Source organism: Lissotriton vulgaris, chromosome 4_1, assembly GCF_964263255.1.
Source record: "Lissotriton vulgaris chromosome 4_1, aLisVul1.2, whole genome shotgun sequence".
In the NCBI taxonomy this organism is placed as follows: domain Eukaryota; kingdom Metazoa; phylum Chordata; class Amphibia; order Caudata; family Salamandridae; genus Lissotriton; species Lissotriton vulgaris.
Window position 1 is genome coordinate 1,720,891,290 of NC_141691.1, and position 27,849 is coordinate 1,720,919,138.

At 46.8% G+C, this 27,849-nt stretch overlaps 1 protein-coding gene across 3 annotated transcripts in view; it reads right to left on the reverse strand.

Annotated features, from left to right (window-relative positions):
- RAD54B (RAD54 homolog B) overlaps nt 1-27,849 on the reverse strand; it is a 694,602-nt gene that overhangs the window by 282,829 nt on the left and 383,924 nt on the right. For all 3 annotated transcript variants that reach the window (XM_086966002.1, XM_086966003.1, XM_086966001.1), the window contains exon 4: nt 22,974-23,174. In XM_086966002.1, the coding sequence (XP_086822128.1) occupies nt 22,974-23,174 (201 nt within the window). The remainder of the gene's footprint in view (nt 1-22,973; nt 23,175-27,849) is intronic.

Here is a 27,849-nt window from a genome sequence, read left to right on the forward strand (position 1 = left end):
CGGTCTAAAGTATGAATCTGTACGTGATAATAGGTCTATTTTTTTCTTATATTTCTTTTTATTAAGATATAATAAACAATGAAACAATAGTTAACAAATGCATTGGGGAGGCATCAACATTATTTCTGCAGTGCTCGGAGCAGAGGAAGTCTCGCAAACAAACTATGTTACACAGAATGAAATTAAATTTAGAATCACGCGGAATCCTGAGTGTCCAAATCAGACCGCCTGGCCGGGGGAGCACAGATGTCGCCACGGGAAGCATTCCACGGCCCCCAAACCTTGATCCACTTTTCAGGGCTGCCCCTTGCCACATACAACACACGCTCTTGAACATACACCAGTACAAATCTTGGACCCATTTGATGAGCTGTGGCGATTGAGTGGCTCCCCAAAGCTGTGCTATATTGCGCTTCGCAATCATACAGGCCAGAGTAACCCATTGCTTTAAGTATTGGTTAAGGTCCGTGGGTTCCCAAATATTCAAAAGACATCTGCGTGCTTCCAGTTGCACCTCACAGCCCAGGACCTCCTTCAGCGTATCATGAGTGGCGCGCCAGTAACTCTGAACGCTATCGCAGTGCCACAGTATGTGCATAAACTTCGCAATCTCTCCACAGCCTCTCTTGCATACACAATTCGTACTCCATTCCATCCTCACCAGACCTGGACCCGTAACATACGATCGATGTAGAATCTTTAACTGCACCAGGCGCAACCTCATCTGTATCGCCACCACCCTAGGGGAGGACACAGCCTCAACCCAGTCCTCATCGTCCATCTCCAATCCATCAGCGACCCACTCCGCCCTGAGAGGCCCCAAGGGGTCTTCCATGTGATTGATCAATTTTCGATAAATCAAGTAGATAGTTTTCTCCGGTATATGCCCATCCAACACTCGATATCTTCAAGAGGGGAGGCCTCAGGGAGGGTGTCTCCCGGTAACACATGGAAGAGGAGGGCATGCCTGACCTGCAGGTAGCGAAACCGCTCATTACTATGGAGGTGATGTCGCTGCTGGAGCGCCTCAAAAGACAGTACTTCCCCTTTCCCCCAAACATCCTTAATCTGACCAATACCAATCAACTCCGACTTGTCAAATCCTTTGGTGGTCCACAGATTGCCCAATCTGGCGGAGCTAAAGAGCGGGGTCGCGAGAGTCAGTCTCCCTTCCCATCCCAGACTCCTGTTAGCTGCATGCCAAACCTTCACCACATGCGAAGTGGGACCCGCAAGCGAGAATCGTCCCGGCCGATTATACAAGGCCCGGAGGAAATCTCCCCCGGGCGACTGACTCCGATCCATAGCGTACCCAGGGTCACCGGGCAAGCCATACACTATCTGGTTAATATGCCGCTAGCTGGGAGGCCCAATAATATTTCTTCAAATCGGGAAGCCCGATACCTCCATCATACCAGGCCAAGGTGAGTTTAGTATAGGCGATGCGGGGTCTACCATCCCATAGAAGCCGCCTCTGAAGCGCCTCCATCTCCTTGAAGTATTTAGCGGGCACGGGGTCCATAGCATTTTGGAGGGCATATAGAAACCGAGGAAGCGCCAACATTTTAAATAATACCACTCTGCCCAGGAGAGACAGAGGCAGCGCTTTCCAACGCTCAACATCAGTACGTAATCTAACCAGCGGGGCAACAAGTTCTCTACATACCTTGACCTGGCGTCCAAGGCAATATAAATTCCCAGATACACAAAGCCCGTAGTAGCAATTTGAAGAGGGCAGGTCTGTGGAATCACGGCTGGTCTCCCGACAAAACAAACAAGACAAACTTCGCCCAGTTAATAGCAAAGCCCGAATATTCACCAAACACTCTAAGAATGTCGAGGAAGACAAGCAAAGAGGACCTAGGCGAAGTGAGATAGAGAAGCACATCGTCGGCATAAAGCGAAATCTTATCTTCCCACTCTGGCGACCATCGCAGCCCACGCACCGACCTATCCCATCTGACCTAAGCCGCCAACGGCTCCAGCGCCAACGCAAACAGGAGGAGCGATAGAGGACATCCCTGCTGCGTCCCTCTCTCCAGTGCAAAATCATCTGATTGACAATTGTTAACCACGACGCGAGCCAATGGGGCAGAGTATAGCAGGCGCACCCATCCTACAAACTCAGGCCTGAAACCCAGCTTCTCCAACACCGCGAATAGGTACGACCATTCAACACTATTAAAGGCCATGGTGGCATCTAAGGACACCAACACAGCAGGTTGCAACAAATCACGGGCCCTACCCAGCACTCCGTGTAAACGCCGAAGATTCAACGCGGTGTTGCGGCGCGGCATAAAGCCCGACTGATCTGGGTGTATCAAAGTGGAGATCACCTTGACCAACCTGATTGCCAGTATTTTGGCTAAAATCTTGGGTTCCGCGTTGAGCAACGAGATGGGTCTATAGGAAGCAGGGGAGGTTCGGGGCTTACCTGGCTTGTGGATAACGACGAGATAATAGGTCTATTTAACATATAATTCAGATGTGCGATCCCACAGAGCGTGGTCAATCATAAGAGGTCCTTTGTATTGACTTTAGTGCCCAAATCGTGATTTAATAATGACGACTGGCAATATCAAGATCCATCCAGACAACCGCGATGAGTCCTTCGGCAATGCCTTAAAATATGTCCCAGGATTGCCATTGCAGCCTGAATATAGTTTTAAACTACCAATTCTACTTGGCAATATAAACCCATTGCCAAACCTTAAACTCCCCTTTCATTGCATATGATTCACCACAAACATAGGCCCCAAGTAGCCCATATGGCAGGGTGCACTGTGTAATTTAAGGGTTGGACATGAACGTTTAGGATTTGCTTGTCCTGGTAGTCAAACATTTTTAATTTCTTTTTTCCCTACTGGGGGGCCTATTTGTCCCATATGATAACAGTGGGTTAAAATAAAATAGAAGGGTGACTGAGTGTTAATTGCGCTGGGATGTGACAATCAAAGTTCACAGTCTTTCAGAAGCTCAAAGTATAAGGTTATGGTCACCAACCATCAACCAAAATAGGTAATGTACATACAAAACCATATATATCAAAAGAAAAGAATATATCCTGAGCTAAGCAAAAACATTAATAAATATTCCTCAAATAAATCCCAAAAGATGAGTAATCTTCATATCTTCTTTATTATTGATGTTATTCTTCATAAAACACAATAGCCGTCTCTTCATAAAACACACTAGCCGCCAACACGTGTTTCGTCTTGGTGAGATAAACCATAGCCTTCTTCAGGGCTATAGCTAGGTTCCGTAAGAGAGAGTCAAACAGTACTCTCCACAAGTCGTGAGAGCATAAGAAAGTGATTAATTTAGCGGAGGCTCCTGAGTCAGTGTAAACATCGAATTTCAAAATTCAGTGATGGGTCCCCGGTATCCTACGAGTACGATGTAGAACTGTGTAAGGAATGTCAATCTTGACGTGTATGATAACATTGGGTTACCTTAGTATATTTAATAAGTGCTCACTTTGGATTGGGGACATATAACCATTTCATGCTTGGTATCTATGAAACCGCAATGAAACATCTTATTTAATGGTAAAGTTGGATTTTAAATTACAATTTTAAAAATGCCACTTTTAGAAAGTTTGCATTTTTATGCCCTTAGCCTTGTGGTGCATGCAGTCTCCCCAGGTTCACCTGACAAGGTGTAACTAACAGTTAGACTTTGTGAATTCCTCCCAGACAATGTATAATGGAACCATGCATGCCTGTACCATGTGACCATTGCTTGCCTTTACCACACAAGTCATTACCATGCATATGCCTTTACAACAAAAACCTAAGTACATCGCAGGTAAGTGAAAACCTTATATATCGCCTTATTGACCGACCCCTAAACTCAACCACCCCTAAACCCTAATATACCCTTATCACCAATACCCGTACCCACCCTAAACCCTTAAAACACCCTTACCACCCAATAACCAATAACCTCACTTACCCTAAACCCTAAAAACACCCTTACCACCCAAGCACCCTCACCCAACTTAAACAATGAAAACACCCTTACCACCCAAATACCCTTACCCACCCCAACAATTCACTTGCTACACAAACACCATTGCCCAACCTAACAATTCACTTGCCACCCAAATACCTTTGCCCACCTTAAACATACCCTTCCCACCCAAATTCCCTTACCCCCGCTATAACCTTACAAATAACCTTACCACGCACATACCTTCACCCACGCCAAACCCTAAAACACCCATAACAACCAAATACCCTTACCCACTCAAACCCTAAAAATACCCTCGCCACCCAAATACCCTTACCCACCTTAAACCCTGAAAATACCCTTACCTACCAAGTATCCCTACACACTCTAAACCCTAAAAATACATTTGCCCCCCCAAATACCCTTACCAATCCTACACCCTAAAAAAACCCTCAGCACTCAATACCCTCACCCACCCCTAAACCCTTATAATGTGCGACCTGGCATATGCTTACTATTTGGTTATAAAGTCATGCGTGGTAAAGGCATATGCATGGTAAAGACTTGCTAGGTAGAGGCAATGCGTGGTAAAGGTATTGCATGGCAAAGACCGCATTGCAAAGGTTGTTTCCCCTCCCAGACAGTCACACAATAGAGGGATTAGGTGCTCCCGAATGGGCCCTCTGATGGCAGGAGCTGGGGGGCTATTGGAGCTGGGCCCAACCCCACTTGCAAATGAATATGCTATGCTCTATCTTCCCTCAAAGTGCTTGTCCTCATAGTCTCTGCGCCCAGCTTCAAGCCAGGGGGGGTGCGAGGGAGGGGGGGGGGAGAGGGGGAGTCAGGAAATTCCAAGCACTTTAAATTTCAGAGAAGTTTCTAGAGGTTTCTCTTTAAAGGTATAAAAATAGGGCCCTCAAACCCACTCTTCAGTTCACTTTCTGGACCTGCGGTATGACTCTCAGAGGACTGCCTGCTGCTGCAGCCTGTTGTGTACTCCACATGACTTATTTGCTGCACCTAGAATGACTGCTTTGCTCCCTGGAGTCTGCCTTGAAACCTCAGAGGCCAGCCCTACTGTTAGAGCTCTTCATCTTCACCTGAACCCCAAGACTATCAATGACTCCAAGGGCTAGTTTGCTGGCCTACTGTTCAGAGCCACAGAGACATAAAATGCTCCCACCATGAACCAGCAACTTGACCCCTGGTTAAGTAAGTCCTAAACCCCCAAGTGGTGTCCTATCAGTCCTTGACCCTTGGTTGTGGTGCTAAAGGGGACAAGATAGCGTAATCCAAAACTTGCAGTACCCCCCTCACCTACCAGTTGGTTTCCTATCCAGAGTTAGCCTACGCACTCTGGGGCATTTATCCTTCTATAGGACCGCTAGGAGTTTGTTCTGAATCTGGAAGATGGTACTCATAGGGATTTAGAGCAACAAGGCTTGTAGGACGTACAGAAGTCAGGGGAGGAAGTGCATTTTGACACATGCCACTCGGCCTAACCACGAGATCTCCAGTTTCCCCCATCTATAGTGGTCTTTGTAGAATACCTCAAGTATCCAAGCCTGTGTATTACATATTTGGTTGTCCCATGCACATTCGATTTGTCCATAGGAGCTGACTTTGCATACTTAACTCTGAACCCGGAAGCTTTTGGAAAACCATTCAGTTCCTGCAGCAGGGCAGGGTTGGAAGTATCTGGCGTAGTGACAAAACAGAGGATGTCATCAGCAAACATTACTCAGCGTTCTTCATATTGACCTCATACTATTTTAGCATCCAGTGGGCAAGATGTGCTACTGAGTGAACTTTGGAGTTCAATATGCATACTGCGTACATTGAAAGAAGGGGAGTGGTTGCTAAGAAAGTACTTTGGATTTGCAGCCAAAATTCCTTTAGACAGACATTTGATGAATAGCTCAAAACGGTCAAGTGAGACATTCTAGATCAGAAGTAAATAATCTAAATATCTATTTTACAGTTGATCTCGCACATGCAGCTTCTTTCTCCCTGCTCATAATCAAAGTAAGTTTGGATTCTAAAACTACAAAGGGAAATGTCAATATTTTTTCAATACAGTTCGTTGTTTTAATGCAAAATGAACAACTGATGGACGGAATGCTGAACAATGTCAAACATTCATCCTGGTTCAAGTTTGTACCCAGCCATATGCAAATCAGTCTTGACCGTGCTCCCCATGGAACAGTCCTGCCCGAGCTACCAGGCCAGGTTCTCACTAGACTGGAAGCAAGCCACCCAAGACCAGTTTTGGGGTATCACCCCATATCAGCCAGGATAGCCTTAATCCAGCAACATGGCGAGCAAGGGACCCAGGTCTGTGCATACCCTTCCCAGTTAGGGCAAGTATAGCAACACAAAAAGATGGACGGAATGCTGAACATTGTCAAACATTCACCCCTCAGACACAAATCTGGGTTAAATCCATCCATTGTTATTCCACACCCAGACCTCTGTTTTCTCCACTTCATTTACTTTGTTGTTCCTCTCTGTTGTGTCAACAATTTATAGGTTTGCATTAAAGAGCTCACATAGGTAGCTCTTTAGCTATCAGCTTAATTACCCATCTGCCCGCTAGTGAGGAGGCCCACAGGTGCATGGAAAAGGAGGTTGCTTGTGCTTATCAGCGTACCTCATGGATCACAGTCTCTAGCACTTACCTGCTGCTGAATGATCCAGCTCAAAACCGAGTGGCACTGTGTGCATTAGAAAAGGTGATCTCTGAATACTATGCTATGGCACATAATTTTTTCATCGTCTCTTCAATCTGATAACTGTACAGCTTAAGGCTGAGACGTTCTTATGATTTGTCCTGAAGTGGACAGAGTCTCTTCTCTTATGCTGGTGTTGAGCCGAAGTATAGAAAAAAAGTGATGAATAAAATGCATGAATAAATCTCAGCCACTAGTAATAACTCGGGGCCGGATTGCAGTCCATCACTATTTTGCACACTATGCTATCTTAGTTGGAACCCAGCCATATGCAAACCAGTCTTGATCTTGCACCAGTGGGAAGAGACCAGCCTGAACTGCCAGGTCAGGCACTCCCTGAACATACGCAACCTATGACCAGTATCACCCTGATTAGGGCTCATAGCCAGGTATAGCTTGGTTCCAATAACACAGTATGCACGGGATCCACATCTGGCCATAACCGTCCTACTAAGGATGACACACTGAAGTATACAAAAAGAAAGTAGCCCTAGGTTGCTTGAGTTCCGGTTCAGGGAGGACCTGGCCTGACAATTCGAGCTTGGACAAATCTCACCCTTTTATTGTTAACTAGGAGTTGCATCCTTGGCTGAGCTCTCTGAGACAGAAAACTATTTTTTGACAATATGAAAAAAGCTCTCTTACATGGGAGTGGCACAAATCGTCAATATATATAGGGCTAATGTTTGTTACTCATCTCTTTTCCCTCAGTCCATTTCCCTTTCCTCCGTGCACAATAGAAATCATTCTCTGGTCACTTAAAACTACCAACATTCCTGTGCAAGCAAGCTACTAAAAAGCTTTGCCCTTGAATTTTCATCACTCATCAGGGAACTGATTTACAAATCTTCCAAAGAGCCTTGTACTATCCATGCTTAACAACAGAATTGTTATCTTTTTATTAAAGCAACCCAACCTAGATCCCACCGCACATGCTAACTTCAGGCTGGTTATCACCTGCCCATTAAGGTGGGCTAATGAAGGGGCAGGTTGTCTTCTAGACATTCTGGATCTGTCTGCAGCCTTCAATATGGTGAACCACCCAACTTTCCTGCAGAGATGTCTTAAAGCGGCCCATTGCGGGCCCTCAGCATATAACTGGTTTAATTTATTTTCACATCAGAGAACACAAAGAGGATGTTTGGGTTGTTTTCTCTCATCTCCTGTCACTCTTGGCTGTAGCGTTTCCCAGGGATTCCCCTTGTCTTCGAACATACATGTTGTTCAATATCTATATGGCTCCTCTGTTTCAGCAGTTTTTGTAAATTTTTAATTATTAAATTCAGTTCTGTGTGGATGACACACAAGTGTTAATATAAGCTTCTAATAACCTTAACAATACTCTTGCTCGTCATGTGCAACATCATGCACATGAGACAACTTCAGCTAAATAGTGCAAAAACTGATCTCATCATCTTTGGGATGCAAGGCAAAGAGGACCCAAGGACCACCATCTACCTTTCCTGCTGAGGCAAATCCTAAAACTAGCCCCAACTGTTATAGAGCCGGGCTTCCTACTTTAATATTAAAATGTCTATGAAACACCAAGTCCGTAATGTAGTAGTTTTCAACATTTTAACAGCCAAAAACATATTCTCTCTGTTCCAAAGACATAAGGCCCTGGTGGTTTTTGCACCTGTCTGTAGGATGGTCTCCCTGCAAAAGCGTCAAGTTGGTTGCAAAGAGTCCAAAATGTGGCTGTGCATACAGCTGCTGGACTGGAAAGAACGAGCCTGTCTCCTAAGCCAGGAGGTCATTGCACTGGCTCCCAGTCAAAGATCAAAACAGATTCAAACTGGTGTGCTTGATGTATACATTTTGCTAGCATTTAGGTTCCTCACCTTGTAATCCCAGAGTCTCACTGTACTCCATGGCTGGACATTACGTCAAGCTCTATAAGTCATCCCTAGGGCTAAACTGAAAGTCAGAAGCAGCAGAGCCTTTTTGTAGCAATCCTGGCCCTATGGACTGACCCGTCAATGCAAATTAGAATGTTAAGCTTTCGCATCATTGTAACTTGAACATGAAGTACCTTGAAAAAACAAGAGAGAAGGCATTTGGCAAAACAGGAACAGTTTAATTAAACATAGTGGACAGGAGGACAATTACAGGCAGAGGTTCTGAGGACTGTCAATATACAATCGGCTTTGGCCTTCTTTTATAGAGTTCACTGTAGGTAATAAAGGTTTCTCGGGATCCATATATGGCGAGGAATGTCATTTGCTGCCTTTAAAGTCATAAATTAATTATCTAATGGAAAATACAGGTAGGCCTTGACCATGCATGGACACAATACGGCCAGTGGGCAACATGTCCAGATGTCCGGCATGGGGAGCGCGTGATTACTGCGTGTGCTGTGTCCTGATTGGCTATATGTTCCTAATTCATGTGGCATCTGACCTCATGGTGTTTTAGGAGTGCACGTACCACCTAAGGCCATGTGTGTTTTACTGGGGCCAATCTCCTTGACCAATGTAATGCAGCTGCTCTATCTGTGGGATTGATCTAAAGTTGCCTGTTCATGCATTTTTGTGCCGGCTATGTGCCATCCAAACTGTGACTTATCAATCACTAACCTCTGGCCTAGGTCTTGGAGCTTGCCTGACTACGTATTTGCGAGTTGAGATTGATGTGGAGTTCACAACAGACACTGTCATTAATAAAGATGAGATTTCGTTCTCATAAATAAATGTATCATTTTCCATATTAGCATCAACTTTTTCCAAATTAACATCATCCTCAAAGTAGCATTAAAAGAAAATGTATACATTTGTAAATCCCTTCAACTTGGAGTAGTGAAATGCTACTGTAAACTCAAATTGCCTACACAAATCTCTTTCTTCTCTTTACGGAAGCAGAGTTCACATAAGTGCATCCATGCCGAGAATCACTACTTCATGCATTGAAGGGAAGACGCAGCAGACGCTGGTGGAAACTATATCACTGACCACATCCGCCATCTTGTGTGGGCCCTGGAGCCCCTAGTCGGAAAGCATTTAACTCAGTACAATCAGTGCCCTGTCGGAGATAATAGGAAGCCATATCTAGTGGGTTACCAGTGGTTTATCAGATCTAAAAGGGTTTCAGATGTGACTCGAGCAACCATATGGAATATATTGTCATACTGGTGACTGCATAGATTTTGAAGAATATACACAAACAATGGATATCTTGTCAGTCTTTAGGTTTCATCTAATTACAATACAACTAAGAATTTCTCTCTGGATTGTTTAAGTTATTACATTGATTGTGGGACTCCATATATGGTGTGCGATTCTCCCCTGCTAAATGAAACCCACGATACACTATGCACATATCCTATAATGTAATGCGGGGCACATCTCGCCCTAGTCACCATTTCAGGATGTAACAAAGCCAAATGAGGTAAAGCTAATTCTCTTTATTTTATATATGACAGCAAAGGACAGCGCATCAAGAATAACTGCAGCACAGCCTGCCAACTGTCATTTAAACTCTGTGCCTTAGACGTTCCTCTTAGAAGTCCAAACTAACATGACCAGTGCGACCAAAATGACCAGAAGCCACCAGATCTGTATAACCAATTGACTCATTAACTTTTGTTCTCACAGCTATACCCTTGGGGTTTCCTGGGTGACAGTCTGCTTTACAACAGATTGCTTTCCTGTTTCCTTTTCCCACTAGTCCATTTACTGGTCTGTACAATAGCTCCAGCATGGTACTGTGCAGGAAAAGCATAATAGGATGCATGAAGAAATGTGCCTTAACAGTGGCAGCTAAGATCCATCGGTTTAGACGACAAGCTCGACATGACAGCCCAGGTAAACGAGGTGACCTCAAAGTGTTTTCACAACCTGAGGATGCTGCAAACAATCTTCAAGTGGATATCTGACAACACTAGGAAAAAGTTCATACAGGCCCTGATATCCAGTAGGCTCATCTTCGGCAATGCATTCTATGCAGGAATCACCAAACCATCCTAAACGCTGCTGCAAGACTTATCCTCAATCTTCCTCACCGTACCAATATCACCCCACACACACCTCAATGAACTTACCTTGCTCTCGATAAACAAACACACTCATTTCGAACTCCTCACACACACACACTCATTCAAAGCATTACACAACATAGGCCCTGCCTACCTCAACAGGTGTGTAAACCTCCATCAACCTCCCAGACACCGCCGCTCAGAAGAACTCTCATTAGTACATGTACCGCGTATACATAAACAAGCATTGGAAATGCAATAGGTCTCGCATTAGGAAAGTTTGAGCTATTGGTTTTGTAAATGACACTTTTTTTTATTTATGTGTTGGTTTTGAAAGTAGCAAAATTAATAGCTTTGTCAGTTACAATGTCAATAGTTTTAACTTTTGCAAATGTGACACCTATAGCATTTGTAATGCAATGTGTGTTGTATTTACGTGACTTAGATGTATTGATATTACAAATAACAATGGCTTTTAATTTAGTAAATAATTAATACTTAAATAAAAGCTATTGTAATTTATAATGGCAATAGCTTAAACGTGTGTAAATAACTTTTGTGAAGATTATGTTCAGTGTATTTTATTGTGACGACAATCCAAGAACATTGCATTTGCACCTACACACACAGAGCCACACACATGTAGATGTGGTGGTGGTGGATCTGGGGGATATGGTGGTGGTGGATGTGGTGGATGTGGTGGTGGTGGTGGATGTGGTGGTGGATGTGGTGGTGGATGTGGTGGTGGTGGTGGATGTGGTGGTGGTGGTGGATGTGGTGGTGATGGCGGTGGATGTGGTGGTGGATGTGGGTGTGGTGGTGGATGTGGGGGTGGTGGTGGATGTGGTGGTGGTGGTGGAGGTGGTGGTGGTGGTGGAGGTGGTGGTGGAGGTGGAGGTGGTGGAGGTGGTGGTGGAGGTGGTGGTGGTGGAGGTGGTGGTGGATGTGGTGGTGGAAGTGGTGGTGGAAGTGGTGGTGGAAGTGGTGGTGGTGGTGGATGTGGTGGTGGTGGATGTGGTGGTGGTGGTGGTGGTGGATGTGGTGGTGGTGGTGGATGTGGTGTTGATGGTGGATGTGGTGTTGATGGTGGATGTGGTGGTGGATGCGGTGGTGGTGGTAGTGGTGGATGGGGTGGTGGTAGTGGTGGATGGGGTGGTGGTAGTGGTGGATGGGGTGGTGGTTGTAGTGGATGTGGTGGTGGATGCAGTGGTGGTGGGTGTGGTGGTGGTGGATGCGGTGGTGGTGGATGCGGTGGTGGTGGATGCGGTGGTGGTGGATGCGGTGGTGGTGGATGCGGTGGTGGATGCGGTGGTGGATGAGGTGGTCGATGAGGTGGTGGATGTGGTGGTGGATGTGGTGGTGGTGGATGCAGTGGTGGATGTGGTGGTGGTGGATGTGGTGGTGGTGGATGTGGTGGTGGAAGTGGTGGATGTGGTGGTGGATGTGGTGGTGGATGCAGTGGATGTGGTGGTGGTGGATGTGGTGGTGGATGTGGTGGTGGAGTGGTGGTGGATGTGGTGGTGGTGGATGTGGCGGTGGATGTGGCGGTGGATGTCATGGTGGATGTGATGGTGGATGTGGTGGTGGATGTGGTGGTGGTGGTGGATTTGATGGTGGATGTGATGGTGGATGTGGTGGTGATGGTGGATGCGGTGGTGGATGCGGTGGTGGATGCGGTGGTGGATGCGGTGGTGGATGCGGTGGTGGATGCGGTGGTGGATGCGGCGATGGTGGATGCGGCGGTGGTGGATGCGGCGGTGGTGGATGCGGCGGTGGTGGATGCAGCGGTGGTGGATGCGGCGGTGGTGGATGCGTTGGTGGATGAGGTGGTGGATGAGGTGGTGGATGAGGTGGTGGATGAGGTGGTGGATGTGGTGGTGGATGTGGTGGTGGATGTGGTGGTGGTGGATGCAGTGGTGGATGTGGTGGTGGTGGATGTGGTGGTGGTGGTGGAAGTGGTGGTGGATGTGGTGGATGTGGTGGATGTGGTGGTGGATGTGGTGGTGAATGTGGTGGTGGATGTGGTGGTGGATGTGGTGGTGGATGTGGTGGTGGATGCGGTGGTGAAGTGGTGGTGGATGTGGTGGTGGATGTGGTGGTGGTGGATGTCATGGTGGATGTGATGGTGGCTGTGGTGGTGGATGTGGTGGTGGATGTGGTGGTGGATGTGGTGGTGGTGGTGGATTTGATGGTGGATGTGGTGGTGATGGTGGGTGTGGTGGTGGATGCGGTGGTGGATGCGGTGGTGGTTGCGGTGGTGGTTGCGGTGGTGGATGTGGTGGTGGATGTGGTGGTGGATGTGGTGGTGGATGCGGTGGTGGATGCGGCGGTGGATGTGGTGGTGGATGTGGTGGTGGTGGATGCGGTGGTGGTGGAAGTGGTGGTGGATGTGGTGGATGCGGTGGTGGTGGATGCGGTGGTGGTGGATGCGGTGGTGGTGGAAGTGGTGGTGGATGTGGTGGATGCGGTGGAAGTGGTGGTGGATGTGGCGGTGGATGTGGCGGTGGTGGATGTGGTGGTGGATGTGGTGGTGGATGTGGTGGTGGTTGCGGTGGTGGATGTGGTGGTGGATGTGGTGGTGGATGTGGTGGTGGATGTGGTGGTGGATGCGGTGGTGGATGCGGTGGTAGATGCGGCGGTGGATGTGGTGGTGGATGTGGTGGTGGTGGATGCGGTGGTGGTGGAAGTGGTGGTGGATGTGGTGGATGCGGTGGTGGTGGATGCGGTGGTGGTGGAAGTGGTGGTAGATGTGGCGGTGGATGTGGCGGTGGTGGATGTGGCGGTGGTGGATGCGGTGGTGGTGGATGTGGTGGTGGATGTGGTGGTGGATGTGGTGGTGGATGCGGTGGTGGATGCGGCGGTGGATGTGGTGGTGGTGGATGCGGTGGTGGTGGAAGTGGTGGTGGATGTGGTGGTGGTGGATGCGGTGGTGGTGGAAGTGGTGGTGGATGTGGTGGATGCGGTGGTGGTGGAAGTGGTGGTGGATGTGGCGGTGGATGTGGCGGTGGTGGATGTGGTGGATGTGGCGGTGGATGTCATGGTGGATGTGGAGGGGATGGTGGATGTGGTGGTGGTGGATGCGGTGGTGGATGCAGTGGTGGTAGTGGTGGATGGGGTGGTTGTTGTAGTGGATGTGGTGGTGGATGTAGTGGTGGTGGGTGTGGTGGTGGATGCGGTGGTGGTGGATGCGGTGGTGGTGGATGCGGTGGTGGTGGATGTGGTGGTGGTGGATGTGGTGGTGGTGGATGTCATGGTGGATGTGGAGGTGATGGTGGATGTGGTGGTGGTGGTGGATGCGGTGGATGTGGTGATGGTGGATGCGGTGGATGTGGTGATGGTGGATGCGGTGATGGTGGATGGGGTGGTGGTGGTGGTGGATGGGCTGTTTTTGTTTTCAGTGGTGCATCATAAGTAACGTAATTAGAAGCAAGTGTATTTTCCTAGTAATTAAAAGCAAGTGCTTCTTACTAACTTTCCCAGTTGTTGTTGAGTACCCGAAGAGGCCAGTGGAAGTTTACTGTGATCATTTGAATCTATTTTATGAGTCAAGCATTGTCCGCATCCGTTCCCTGCAGGGCGGACAATGTACTCTAAAGAGCGGTATAGGAACGTTTCAGAATGGCGGTGGTCCTTGCTCGTTTATTTTAAATTATTTAAACTTTCACGGCCCCCGAGACCCCAGAGTGTGAGATATAGGGGCCAGGGGTGCATTTTTTTGTTTTTCGCTCAGATTCATCAGCTGAGGGCAGAGTTGTGGCACTTTTAATACAAGTCATTTTCGTCAGTTCTGAGCAATGGCAACAGCTGCACCAGCCCCAATGCACAGAAGGGCATCTTTTTAGTCATTAAAACAAATAGATATTAACATGAAAACATCTATTCTGTGGAGTAGAGTTTATTTAACATCCACTTGCGCTGCTCAGCATTTCAACATTTCCAACCCCTAAAGACGGGGTGTCTGGGGCACTTTCCATCCCCCATAACTTGCAATGGCGGCTGTGACGTTCTTGTTTTGTACTTTTGCAGAAAGGACGTGGAACAAACATTTTATGTTGGGGCAAAAGATGTGAATTCTCTTTACAAGCGGTTGTGCACCGTTAATTTTGCGTTTTCTGAATGTACGATTGTTTATTCGGGGCTGGCGCTTCCACCCAGACCTTCAGCCGTAAACAAGCTCACCCTGCCACCCAGGACTTGCCCCAGACGGTAAAGATCCGGTTGGGTTTCTAGTCCCAGAGAATTTCGGAATGGAATTTCCCCCCCAAAAGGAATCAAATAAAATAATATATATTTTTGGAACGGGCGAGAAGCAAAGCAGCACGAGTGTTTTTCCTCTTGCAGGTTGTGATCCCCAGAGAGGGTCTGCTCTCCACCTGTAACTCGGAGACGGCTGAACCCACAGACCTCAGATTCTCGTGGGGGGCTCTGGACATGATAGCACACGGCCAGCTCTGCCTGTCCTTGACCGGGTGACGGAGAGCTGCTAGTCCGCTCGGAGTAAAGCTCAGATCGGCGGTGCTAGCCAGAACCACCCGAGATAGAGCCGGCGGGGCTGGGGCCACCTTCCTCCTCATTTAGGGCTCCAAGGAGCCGGTGGCTCAGTCGTGCTTCACGCAGGGTTTAATACTTACTAATGACAATTGATGGATTGTCTGCAAATATGGATTATCAATCAATTCGTGATCAGCTCCTAAAAGTGCATGTAAAAAGGATTGTTTAGTCCAGGTGGACTTACAATGATGTCATCATTTCTAAATACATGTCCAGATGAGTGAAAAAACAAGCAAATTGCAATATAATTCTCAATGCTTACTACTTCCAGCAGAAGGTGTCTGAGGACAGAATGACAGCCCGATGTGTGTCTAGAAACAGTCTGACAGCAACAGTAACTGCAGAGTGTGCAAACAAACAGCATGGCAACAGTAGTGCGAGGAATTATGAGTAGGAACAGCAGCAATGCTGCCTGCAAGAGATGTTCAAGAAGAAAGAGACAGCAGTAATGTGCCCTGAGACAGAGCGAAACAAGGAGAAACACGAGAGACGGCCGTCAAAGTGAAAGTACGGCCGGCTGAGGGCATTGCTGTGGGGAGGGGGGATGAGAAATGTGACACGGCGGGCAGGGGAGGGGGCGGAGCGGGGAGAGCGGCATGAGGGTGTGAAGCAGCAGGGGAGGAGTGCTGCTGGCGATTGACTGGCGATTTGATGATGTGCACGCGCATTTTAAGTCAATGCGCTTGCGCATTGACCTAAAAGCGCACGGGCACAGCATCAAATCGCCAGTCAATCGCCAGTGTAGGTAAAGCTTATTTAAGCCCCTATAGAAGCTTCGCCAGCTATGCGCATGCGCACAGCAGGCGAGCCCTAAAAAAGAGCTGGAGATTGGGCTTTCTCGTACATCTCCCGCAATTCATGGAATGACCTGCCCCATAACATCGGAGCCTCTGCATCGTTCGTGAGTTCTGCACTTATCTGAAGACCTGGCTCTTCGAATAATGTCTTCTATGAGGCACCCGTCGACCCACCTGCAAAAGCGCCTGGATACACTCACGGGTGATTAGCCTGCTATACAAATAGACATAACATAACATTCAATGGCATTTTCAATATATGAAGCGAACAGAAAGGGAAGAAAGAGGATGGGAAAAGGGAAATAAAATATGGGGAGTATATTGCAATAATAAGGAAAACATCCATAAAAAGTAAAAGTAATATATTTTTTAGGCGCCTGCCCCAGATCATCACACAAATGGGGTTGCAATGTGGTGAGAAACTAAAAGACACATTGCTGTAATGGATGCCTGAAAGGCACCACAACATTGTAAAGTTGTAGGGGAAAGAGTGCACTGCTTTGATCATGGAATAGAAAAGCTCTGGATCCTGTGTCTCATATCGAGTGGTGGCTCCTCTGCTAAGGCGGAGGAGCATTGCCCCACTGCTTTGAAGCAGTGAAAGAAAGGACAAATAAAATGATAATAACGTAATACTATTATCATTATATTTTGTCCTGCTGTGGTAGCATTCAGGGCAGGGCTGTTCTGCTCCCAGAGGAGGGCAGGGGAGGAGTGGTTGCCCACTCCTAAGTGCGCAATGACTGTTTGGCTTGCCCTCTCGGGGAGGCCAGACAGTCATGTGCACTACACATGTTCTCCATGCAGGCTGTATTACAGCCTGCAAGGAGAGCCTGCCCAGGCCCCCAGGCCCTGGTTGAGCACCGAACCATGGCGCTCGGGCCAAACACAACGCTGCATAGCAACGTTGTGATTGGTCAGGAGAGCCTTGGTACTTACCAATTAAAATGCTCTATTGCAGCGTTTTGATTGGTCAGGGGAGCCTGGCTGCTTCCTCATCCATACCGGTCGCGAGGAGATATGACGGAGAGACAAGGCAGTAAGGTACCTTTTTATCCCCTTACCCTGCTAACAACCCCCCTCCCCATCCCCCCACTTCCATCCATACTTGCCGCTACTGCTTATATCTGTATATCAGATTATGGTAAAGAAGTGACACGAAAGGTTAAGTGATAGAAGTGCTTGGAATATAGACTTTTACTTGCTGATTCTGCACTTTTTTTGCGCACACTAATTTCAATCTCTCTACATTTAGCAGAGCAACAAATTAATAGAGCTGAGAGATCAATACAAACCCAACCCTCCTGAAGTGCCCAACGTGAAATAGGTCCCAACATCACGAAGAAACATTAAATAAAATAGGTTTAAGCCTATGCTGCTCTCTCCAAACCTCATCATACAGGACGTAGAATGGACCAATTATTTAAAAAAAACAGAAGAAGCACGCACTAGCAAAGTTAATAAGTCTGGCCTTGGCGAGCTGCTGCGTCCTAGCAAGCAGACATACATACAAGAGGTACAGACCACCTTTCAAGTCTTAATGCAAATCAGATGAAAATATTATTCTCATGAACACAAAGAACTTGTACTATCGATTTTAAATAACTGTTCACATTATTTAACCACACAAGAACGACTAAAGAAACAAGCATTTGCAATGCAATAGGTCTCGTATTTGCAAAAGTTTGAGCGAATGGCATTGTAAATTACAATGCCTTTTATTTATGTGTTTTGAAAATAAGCAAGCGGGGAGTAAACACACACTTTATACTGATAGTCGTTGCTTACGAGAAGCAAGGCTGGCAGTAACTGCGCCTCTTAACTGCCTGTCTTGCTTCTCGTAAGCAAGGACTAAAAGAACAAATTGCGTGTTTATACACCGCAAGTTTTCAAGACACATAAATTAAAGGCATTTTCATTTATAATGCCAATAGCTCAAACTCTTGCAGATGCGAGACCTATTGCATTGCAAATGCTTGTTTAGGACTTGTGCCCTGCTCTTAACGTGATGGTTGCAGTCGCACCCTGAAACAGATGTATCAAGACCCACAAATTTGACAGTGGTGAGTTTGCGAGAGGTGAGTGAATCTGCGACACTCCATCAATGTGAGGCATAATCTAGCGTTCGGGGAATAAATTTAAATGGCAAGCTAATGAGGAGCGGCCAGGTAGTTACAGATGGACAGACACATGCCTTCATTTATTCTTTGCCTGCACACAGGTACCAAGATTCATAAAGGTTTTGCTGTGAGTTTGTGTGTCAGTGCACTTTGGACTGAGTAAGCCCGGAGTTCTCCAAGAGTGGATTTGATGCAGCACACAACAGCCTACTCTAATGTCAGGAGACCTCTCTCTGCCTCCAGGAGCTGCATGAACAGCAGACGCGGGGACAGTTTACCTCAGGGTGCTGCGTGAATGGCAATAGTAATTTCCTTGCATCCGAACCTCCCATTCTCTCGACAATCCCTGCCGTGCTCCCCGAAAAGACGATAGTTGGATCCGATCGAGAGATGCGCATTAATACCTATTATTTTATTATGAAATTTGTTAAGCCCACGGCTACCCCCACCGGGGGTGTCCCGGCGCTGTGGACAGCAGTGGTAGTGACCATGGAGGTTAGTAGCTGGAGAACAGCAATGTTTTCAATTTGGACCTAAACTGAGATTCTGATTCGATCAGTCTGAGATTTAGCGGGAGGGAATTCCACAGCTTAGCAGTGACCACCGCAAAAGCTCTGCCTCTTCTCGATCAATGGAAACGGGGGGGGGGGGGGCAAGAGACAGAGGTGGTCAGATCTGAGTGCACGAGATGAATGGACCTGCTTCAGTCTGTTTCTGAGATAGCCTGGTCCCTTCCCATTGAAAGTCAGAACCAGGGCTTTGAACTGGATACAGTGGGATATCTGAAGCCAGTGCAGGTTCTTTAAGTAAGGGGAGATAGAATGGCGATAAGGGACGTGGTATATCAGTCTTGACGTCATCCATGAAACAATGTCAGTGAGGCAAGATTTGAAATTGGAGAGTCCATTGTCAGAGTGGTCTCTAAATGAGAAAATCAGCTGAGTGTCGTCAGCATATGAGACCACTCTGACTCCATATGCCTCAATAACCCTCGCCAGAGGTGACAGGTAAACATTAAAAATGAGAGGGCTGAGAGCAGATCCCTGAGGGACTCCACATCCAAGGGGTTTCTTGTCTTTGGACAGATAGGGTTGACACCACACCTGTTGCGGTCTTTCAGATAGGAATGATTTTATCCATGCCAATGGAGTGTCTCGTATCCCTATATCAAAGAGTCTATTCAGTAGTATGGAGTGAGAGACGGTGTCGAAGGCCGCGGACAGATCGAGGAGCACTAACATGGCCAGCTCGTCTCTGTCCACGCTCTCCCTTATAGTCTCCGTTACTTCCAAGAGGGCTGTCTCCGTGCTATATCCAAATCTAAATCCTGACTGTGTATCATGCAGGAGATTGTTGGATTCCAGGTAGTCGAGCAGCTGTTCCAGTACGACTTTTTCCAAAATTTTGGCTGGTTTGGGGAGGAGCGATATGGGCCGGAAGTTGCTGTATACAGAAGGATCAGCGTCTGCTTTCTTTAGGATAGGGATCAACATGGCCCGTTTCCATCGGAAAGGGAATAGGCCAGAGAAAAGAGAGGCATTTCAGATTGCAATTAGAGGGGAGGTGATGACTGGAGCCAGGGTCGTGAACACTTGAGCAGGAACAGTATCAAGGGGCAAGCCTGATTTACATCGTTGAATTTTTTGTAGGGAAGAATCCCGTGGGATGGGTTTAAACGCATCAAACATTTTTACGCTGAATTACCCTCACGAGGCCGCCTGGCCAGTGTGAAGGAAGAGAAAATATCAGTGATTTTAATATGAAAGAAGTCCGAGAGGCCATCACAAAGTTCTTGACCAGGTTTGGTGGGGCAAGTAAGAGCTGTCGGTTTAGTGAAATCCTTCACAATTTGATAGAGTGTTCTGGCCGAATTGTCTGCAGAGTTGATTTTATTAGCAAAGTATTCTTTCATAGTGGCCTGTTTTAATTTATGAAACTTTTGTAAGGCGGTTCTATATATTTTTTTGGCAAGAGGATCATAGTTGCGTCGCCAAAGGCGCTCGAGTTTCTTACATTTACTTCTTTCCCAAGGGGCTGAGGGTTTCATGTGAGCAGAAGAGAGGGGAAGTAAAGGTGCAATAGCATCTATAGCTGCGGAGAGATTAGCATTAAACTTCTTTACATCTGTGTCTAAATCATCAGAAGGTTGCCAATCCTGGTTGGATAGTATTGGTACAAGTTCGTCGCAGGTAACTGTACCATTTTCAACCCAAATTCGGTACCCCACTGTTCATGGTCAGTGGGGGGGGGAAATAGTCAGATTAAAAGGGACAAGGGAATGGTCAGACCAGTTCAGGGGAAGGGGTGGCAGGGTAGAGAGGGCCGACAAATTAGAGAAAACAAGGTCTAAGGTGTGACCTGCACTGTGGGTGGGCCATGAACTCTCTGGTCAAGGTTTATGCCAGCTACCGTTTCCACCAGGGACCTCGCTTTTGGGCAGGATGTGTCATCCACAAGCAGGTTAAAATCACCTAAAATGGTAAAATGAGGGTGTATCAGGGATAGGTCGGCAAGGGTCACTAATAATTCAGTGAGATAGGAAGGCTGTGAGCCTGGGGGGTTATAAATCAGGACACCTGCAAGGATCAGGTGAGTAGGACCGTAATACTGTAGTACATCGCTTCAATGGGGCCTGTATTGGTTAATTTCCTAGAGGTTATCTTCCATTGCGACCTAAGAATTATGGTGATCCCTCCTCCCACTTTTGTCCCTGGCCGACTGATCCCGACAAAGTGGTAGTCTGGGGGAATTGCAAGTGAAATATCTGGGTTGGATGCGTCTTTAACCCAGGTTTCGGTTAAAAACATCAGGTCCCATGAGTGGGCAGTGAGTGAAAGCCAGATGTCGCCCGCGTGTCGTGGGAGAGACCGACAGGTAAGGAGACAAGCCTTTACCTCTCTGGGAGGCTCACTGCGTGGTTCCTCATAGCATCTTTCTCTCGGGCTAGTAGTAAGCGAGCTGAGAGAGAAGATGCAATCCTTACACACGAAGTGTTCAACAAGTAGCTGAAAGAGGTTACACTTGGTGCTACAGCCTCCGGTCTGCGGCCTCATAGCTAATAATTGAGGCCTAGACCAGCAAGTTGGCCTCATTGTGCGTCCTCCGGCAGCCTGCCTGGCGCTGGTCGCGGCACAGGCGCGGACGGGCGCAGACGGGCTTGCCTTAAGCGCGCCTTCGGCGCGCCCGCTGCACGTCCGAAAGTGCATCTCTATAAGTGGCTGACGCGCTGACCCCTGACTCCACCCTCCCAGCATCCAAAGTTGTGATTGGCCGCCCGGCCTACCCTCCACAGCAATCGGGCAAGCCCGTGGTGGACCGGGGTAGGGGGCGGAAGTAGCTGGCGTTACGAGCAAGTACCGGGGAGATCAGGCACACACAAGGTAATTTCAGTAAAAGTTTTAAAAGTATCAGGGGAAGAGTTAAAAACAGAGCATAACCTGTAGCAGCTAGCGCGTCCAAGTACTAGCGCGTGTCCACAGCGAACAGATTAACAGTCTAGCCTTAAGTGGCTGACGCGATGACCCCCGACTCCACCCTCTCAGCGTCCAGAGTTGTGATTGGCCGCCCGCCTACCCTCCACAGCAATCGGGCAAGCCCGTGGTGGACCAGGGTAGGGCGCTGTCCTGAGGCTTCGAGTGAGTTTCCACCTCTGCTCTTCTTATTCTATAAAGATCCAGCTTCTGGTGTTTTGTGGCGAGTCTTTGAAAACATGCGTTAGTCTTTGAATAAGGTGATGTAAACTAGCAGCGCCACCAGTAGATGGCGCTAAATTACAAGGGAAGGCTTGAACAACTGTTCTGTTTCTTAGTGGATGTGGGGAGTTTGTTTTGTCTGCAGCACTTAACATCATGCCCCGTTCATGCGCAAACTGCCTTCCCGGACAGTCGGTATAAAAACAAGCACTAAGCAGGGCTACGGCGGAAGGGAAATGAAAGTTTGTTAGTCACTCCCCGCAATATCAGCTGACTATGGGCGGTACAAGGGGGCTTCGGAGGATGGAGGGAGCTGCAGGTGTCCTTGGTTTGCTAGCGGGGGACGGTGGGGGTCAGGCGGCATGGCGCTACTGGAGGGTTGGTTCTGGGCGGTCGAGGTGCGGGGGGGAGAGAAATGCGGGCAGCCGTTGAGGCGCATTTTAAAATGCTGTTGGTGTTGTGCGAGCGCGCATATCTCCTGTCCTGCGTGCGCTACACAGGGAGTTGCCTCTCATGGGAGACAAGAGATGGGCACGTGCAAGAGACGGACTGGAAATGAGCCCTACGCACGTGAACATCTCCTGTTCATGCGGGCGTCCAAATTTCCAGTCAGTTTCTTGCACGTGCCCATCTCTTGTCTCGCATGAGAGGCAACTCCGTAACAATAGTTCTCGCTGGTGACAGCGCTTCGCGCTGCGTTGCCAGGCTCAACCGAAAAACTGGATTAAGAATGAGAAAAAACATTAGTCAAGGATTAACTCATCAGCCTGATGTGATCAGGCAAAAATTTGTATCACTCAGAGTGCAAGAACCCCAATGGCTAAAATCAGCTGACCCGTTCCCCCATGATATATGCTGAAGTGAGAGAAAGCAAAATGTGAATGACAGTTTAACAGACCAGTGGATAAAGACAGCTGGCCAGAGACCCTTTATGTACGTCTGTATGAATTTATTAGTTCGGATTTTCTGTATTACATGAGGCTAGCAAGCCAGCTAAAGCTATCTCTGCGACAGATCCAAATACGAGTTAAGTTGTCCTGAGAGGCCAAGCTCTCATTAGAATGGGATCAAGCACACAATGCTGAACACATTCTAGCTGGTTGATTCAATGAAATGTAAAGGAATGGCCAGTGAGACGCTGGTAGATCACTTTTGTGGAATACCTTTTGCGATGTCTTTGCCTTCCATGTCCTTAAGGACCGCCGTCCTGCCTTTGACGACGAGGACAGCATCCCCTTCCCACTTCTTGTGCTTCTTTTTAGAGAGCTTACACCACACAACACTGAAATACTTGGTTAAGCAGCCAGAGTTCTCCTCTTCGTCCTCCTGCTCTGGTATCACTCTTGGTACAGCATGGAAGGGAACTAGAAAAAGAACATCAAAGACGGTCAAGGTCAGTGTGCTAGGGGAACACATTTACACACACAAACAAAACTCCACAGCCTACATTTTACAGTAGAAAACACATTTTTTTAGCTTTCATGAGACATTGAGATAGAACATTTCTCAACGCAACCCTTTATATATTATCTTATTAAGGAATCAGAGTGTATTCATGAGATGTGGCTAAAAAGACTACATTCCATTAGGGATGTCCTTTGGATTTCTAAGAGTCCATGTTTGCTATTTAGGCAAACATAATCCATGCACGCGAATGGCTTATTAACATGTAAATGAAAAGCAATTTCAGCGAGCAAACAAACACACTAAACAATTATTATTAATATTATGTTTCTTATATAGCGCCTGAATCGACCCCCGAAGGGGTATCTCCGCGCTTGCCTTGGGAACCCTGTAGATAGCCCCTACAGGGCATCCCCAAGGTGAAAGCCAGGCATCTCGCCGCGGGGGGGGGGGGGCCGTTGTGGAGATTAAGCAAGCTTAATGCCCAGAGTTGCAGAGTGAGAACGCATGATTAGGTCAGGCACCGAAGCGAGAATTATCGAGTCCGTGGACATATGAGCTCAAGACCCTGCTGCGTCGGGAATTGAACCCTGGTCCCGGGTCTGATCTCTGCTTCAGGGTCTGCCTGCTCTAACCAGTGAGCCACACATTAAGCTGTAATGTGTAGTGGACACAAGCACCTACGGACAACAAGGCCGCTGTTACTCCTTTTTTTTTACCTATCCAAGACAAAAGTATAGGCAGCAAATCGAAAGTTTAGCCGGTTTCCTTTTTCACTTACACAATTGTGTAATGCATTCATAAAAGCTAGGACATATTACAATATAATAGCATTTACACAATTAAGAGAGACACGAAAAGACAGTTTCGTTAAAAACTTCTTAAAAAAAAAAAAGAATACACGATAAATCTAGACAGATGCAAACAGAGCCATAAATACATTGGTTCGTGTGCTGAGTCTTTACAAGTATGAGAAGACTTCCTCTGATGATTGAAGACTACTGATAAATAGGATGCTATGCTACAGCAAAGCAGGGGGTGGACAGTGACTGTATAAACCGATATGCAGGGCGACATCGTGCAAATTTATGAGGGTAAAAGAAGTATCTTCTTCGAGTTCGTGTAATATTTACAAAGTGGCACAGAGGGCATTGTACTCTGATCAAACACATTGTCACAAGGACATTTAATGACAGTCCATGACCAATCATTGTAAATGGGTAGGTTTTCAATCGATGAAATATATTTAACCTAAACCTGGTAACAAAAAAACTATGTCAAAGATTCTATAGAAAGACTGCATAAGGTTGAATATCATAAGTAGTCAACATCAATTGATTCTGGAGGACAGTGGGTTTAACACGTTCAGACGGCAGACTCATGTCCACAAACAAAGAGATTGGTACAAAAACAATGGTCCAGGACCGATCTCGTAAGGATAATAATTATTTCAACATTAATCACTCAGCTTTGTTAGAGCATCTATTAATCAGCTGGCGGTGACATGAAATCGATTTCATACAATGATAGAGGATGTGTACAACAACCAAAGATTTCAAAAAGGCATGTATTTATTCAAATATAAAGCAATATATTGAAAAAAACTTGAAGTCAAGAAAATGAGAAAGGGTTGCTCCAATTGGAACGTGCAAGGGGGGTGCTCAAGTGTAAAGAATTGAAAGGAAATTCAGAGGGGAAAGGAGTTCCCAAAGGAAATAAAGGGGCATATATTTACAAAACTGTACATGGGACTGCAACCAATTACACAGTCTTCATAGCCTGGCCAAGCAAACAGTAATACTATGTGTATACTCAGTTCACATAATTCACAAAAAAGTAAGGAGATGTATCTCCTGTAATTGGGAAGGGGGCAACAGGGGATTGAAGGTCCAAGTCTGATGGGGGATAGTGTCGACGTTTCGATCAGACTTGACGGCAAAAAGATTCTGGCCAGAAAAATATGCCCTTTCACTTGTGAATCGAGTAGCGATATTGGGCGAAAGCAGGCCGATAAGCGGTCCCTTTTTTTTTTCTTTTTTTTTAAATGGGTACTTTGAGGGATTCTGACCATGTGCTCAAGAAATCGACAGAGCAGGCTGCGCCTACCAACTGGATTAATAGTGGACCCAAGAGGAAAATATTAGGTTAAAAAAAATAGACGGGGAGGTCCTCAGGGCCAGGCGCTTTTCCCCCTTTACTGACCATGAGAGCCCTGGTGGCCTCCTCGAGAGACAACTTTAAAGGAGGGACATTACTACAGGAATCTGTGGGAGGCTACCTTGCCTTGCTTCTTATCTGGGTTTGAATAGATGTAGTTACTAAAGTGAGTCGCCCACTCTATGTCAGTAATGGCAATCTCCAATCGGGGGACAGAATCCTCGCTTAGGTGGGACTCTTAATCGCACACCAAAAGGCTGCACTATCCTAGGTGAGGCTGGCCTCATAGTGAAACCCTTGCTTCATTCCTTAGATCTTTTTCCTCCTCCTCTTCACAGCTGCTCTATATTCACTCCTCTCTTCTGAACTTCTTGTATGTTCTTGGGTGTCTTTTGTAAGACTTATTGTAAGCGTTTGTGTGCCTTAGTGCAGTTTGTGTTAAACCAACCCCGTATGCTACCAGGATATCGATGACGGACTACAGGTAGGCTATCCTTCAGCCCCCTGCGTTATCAAAAGGAAGGCTTAAATAATATTCCTAGGGGAAGCGGAATCGTCCAGACGTATAACTAAGTCTATTTCCATACTATCATCGGGTTTTATCTACGTCCAGCAAGGGAAAAGACCATTACGTGTTGCAATCTCAATGTTAAAAATATAGAGTCAGGCTGGGGTCGCATGGGTGGACAGGTGTTTGAAAGTTAGGTCTAGACTTCAGGGGTAGTGATCATTCACAGAGGCGGGCTGAGTAGTGAAGTCAAAGAGCATGGGTGAAAGCCTGTGAGAAGATAGAATATAATCAATTATGTTTTCCCTTCTACCATTAAAGGTGCATTTGAAATCAGCATAGGGGACACACATTTCATTTCTAAAGGCAAGATCATATTTACATAATATTTCATTTAATTTGTCCCCGTAGCTAGAGTGCTTGAAGTGAGATGGAGCATTACCATGTATGTACATCATACCACATGCCTTACTCAAGGGCACAGATGCATGTTAAAATCCCCCGCCTCCCTCAAAGATATCTTTACTGTTCCAGGCCACCTCCAGCTCATGCTCAAATTGTCCTAAAGTATTAGGACGTTCACCTAGCAGAGCATTGTTGTACAAGTTAACCAATGCAACTTCGGAGGTGGGTGAGGTGTGGATGATAATCAATTGGTAATACCGTGCACTTACCAAAATAGATATGTTACAGAATGCCAAATAGTTCTAAATGTAAACAGCGAAACCACCCATTGCTCTCCCAGACTTTCATAGGGACTGCAGGTACATGTAGGGTTTTGCATCCATTAATGTGTATACGTTCTACACTCCAGGTCTCCTGTAGCCATAGAGTCTGAAACTTAATGACATAATTCACCCATTCCAACTTACCAACCTTTCCAGGCAGCCCAGACACATTCCAGAAAGGGTCGTACATGGTAGATCTTGTATGCTAGATTAGAGCGACAGTTAAATGCAAATGTCCACGCAGGTTATCACAGGGGGGGGGGGGAACTAACCAGAGGCAGGGAACGTATGGGAGGACTAGGGCTGTCGTGCCTTCTGGGGCCAGTAGTGATTGGAATGGAGGCTACTGCGGTTTCTACAACAAGCCAGACCAGACTGGCTACAGAAGGCAGCCTTTCATAGCGATTTGAGATTGGTACTGCAAAATGATGTAAATGGGTATGACTGGTTGGAATACAAGGGTCCAAATTCAAGTGTTGACCACGAGCAGAGAGAGGTGGCTGATAGAAATATTCAAGTGGCAACACCAACTTGATGTAGACGGACTTGAGAGTATCTCATTCTGGACAGAATAGACTAGGGGATTTAAAAGTCAACACAAAACAGATCCCTGGAAGTTTGTTTGTACCCTTCCCCACCCATCTAACTCATCGGACCACTTTAAAATCATAAGAAAGGACGGCTTCTATGTTGGTTTTGCTATCCAGCCAATTGAGGGATTTATTTCTCAGTGCTTCCCAAGATTCAGATTCGGCCCGTGCAAGATAGGCACATTTGCTACAAAGTCAACATATGGGGTAGCTGCAGGAGGTAAATCCAGTGTTTCACCAATCCCACCCGCCTTCCCTGCCATTAGAGTGCTACAATACTCGTTCGTAGGCTCGGCAGATAGAGATAGCATGTGGGGGCGTGTGGGGGGGGGTATTACTGCTACCACCAACAGCAGTTGACTTAACACGATCTGCCAAGCAGTAATTTGTGGGCGTTGTGGTTGTATCCCCAGGCTTCATCCAAGATGAGGGTTAGGGCTCCACACTGTTCGAAGCATCAAGCAGCATCTTAGTGGAAGCCTTAGTAGTTCCAATACTTTGCTGATTTGCGGGCTCTTGGTCTATTAGAATTCAGCATACTCAAACAACTGGAAGTGATACTCTCCATGTGCGTCAGCCTAGAGGTAATAGAATCAAGAAGGGTCTTAACCATGGATTGCAGGACTTAACCTGAATCAACCAGTGTATTTAA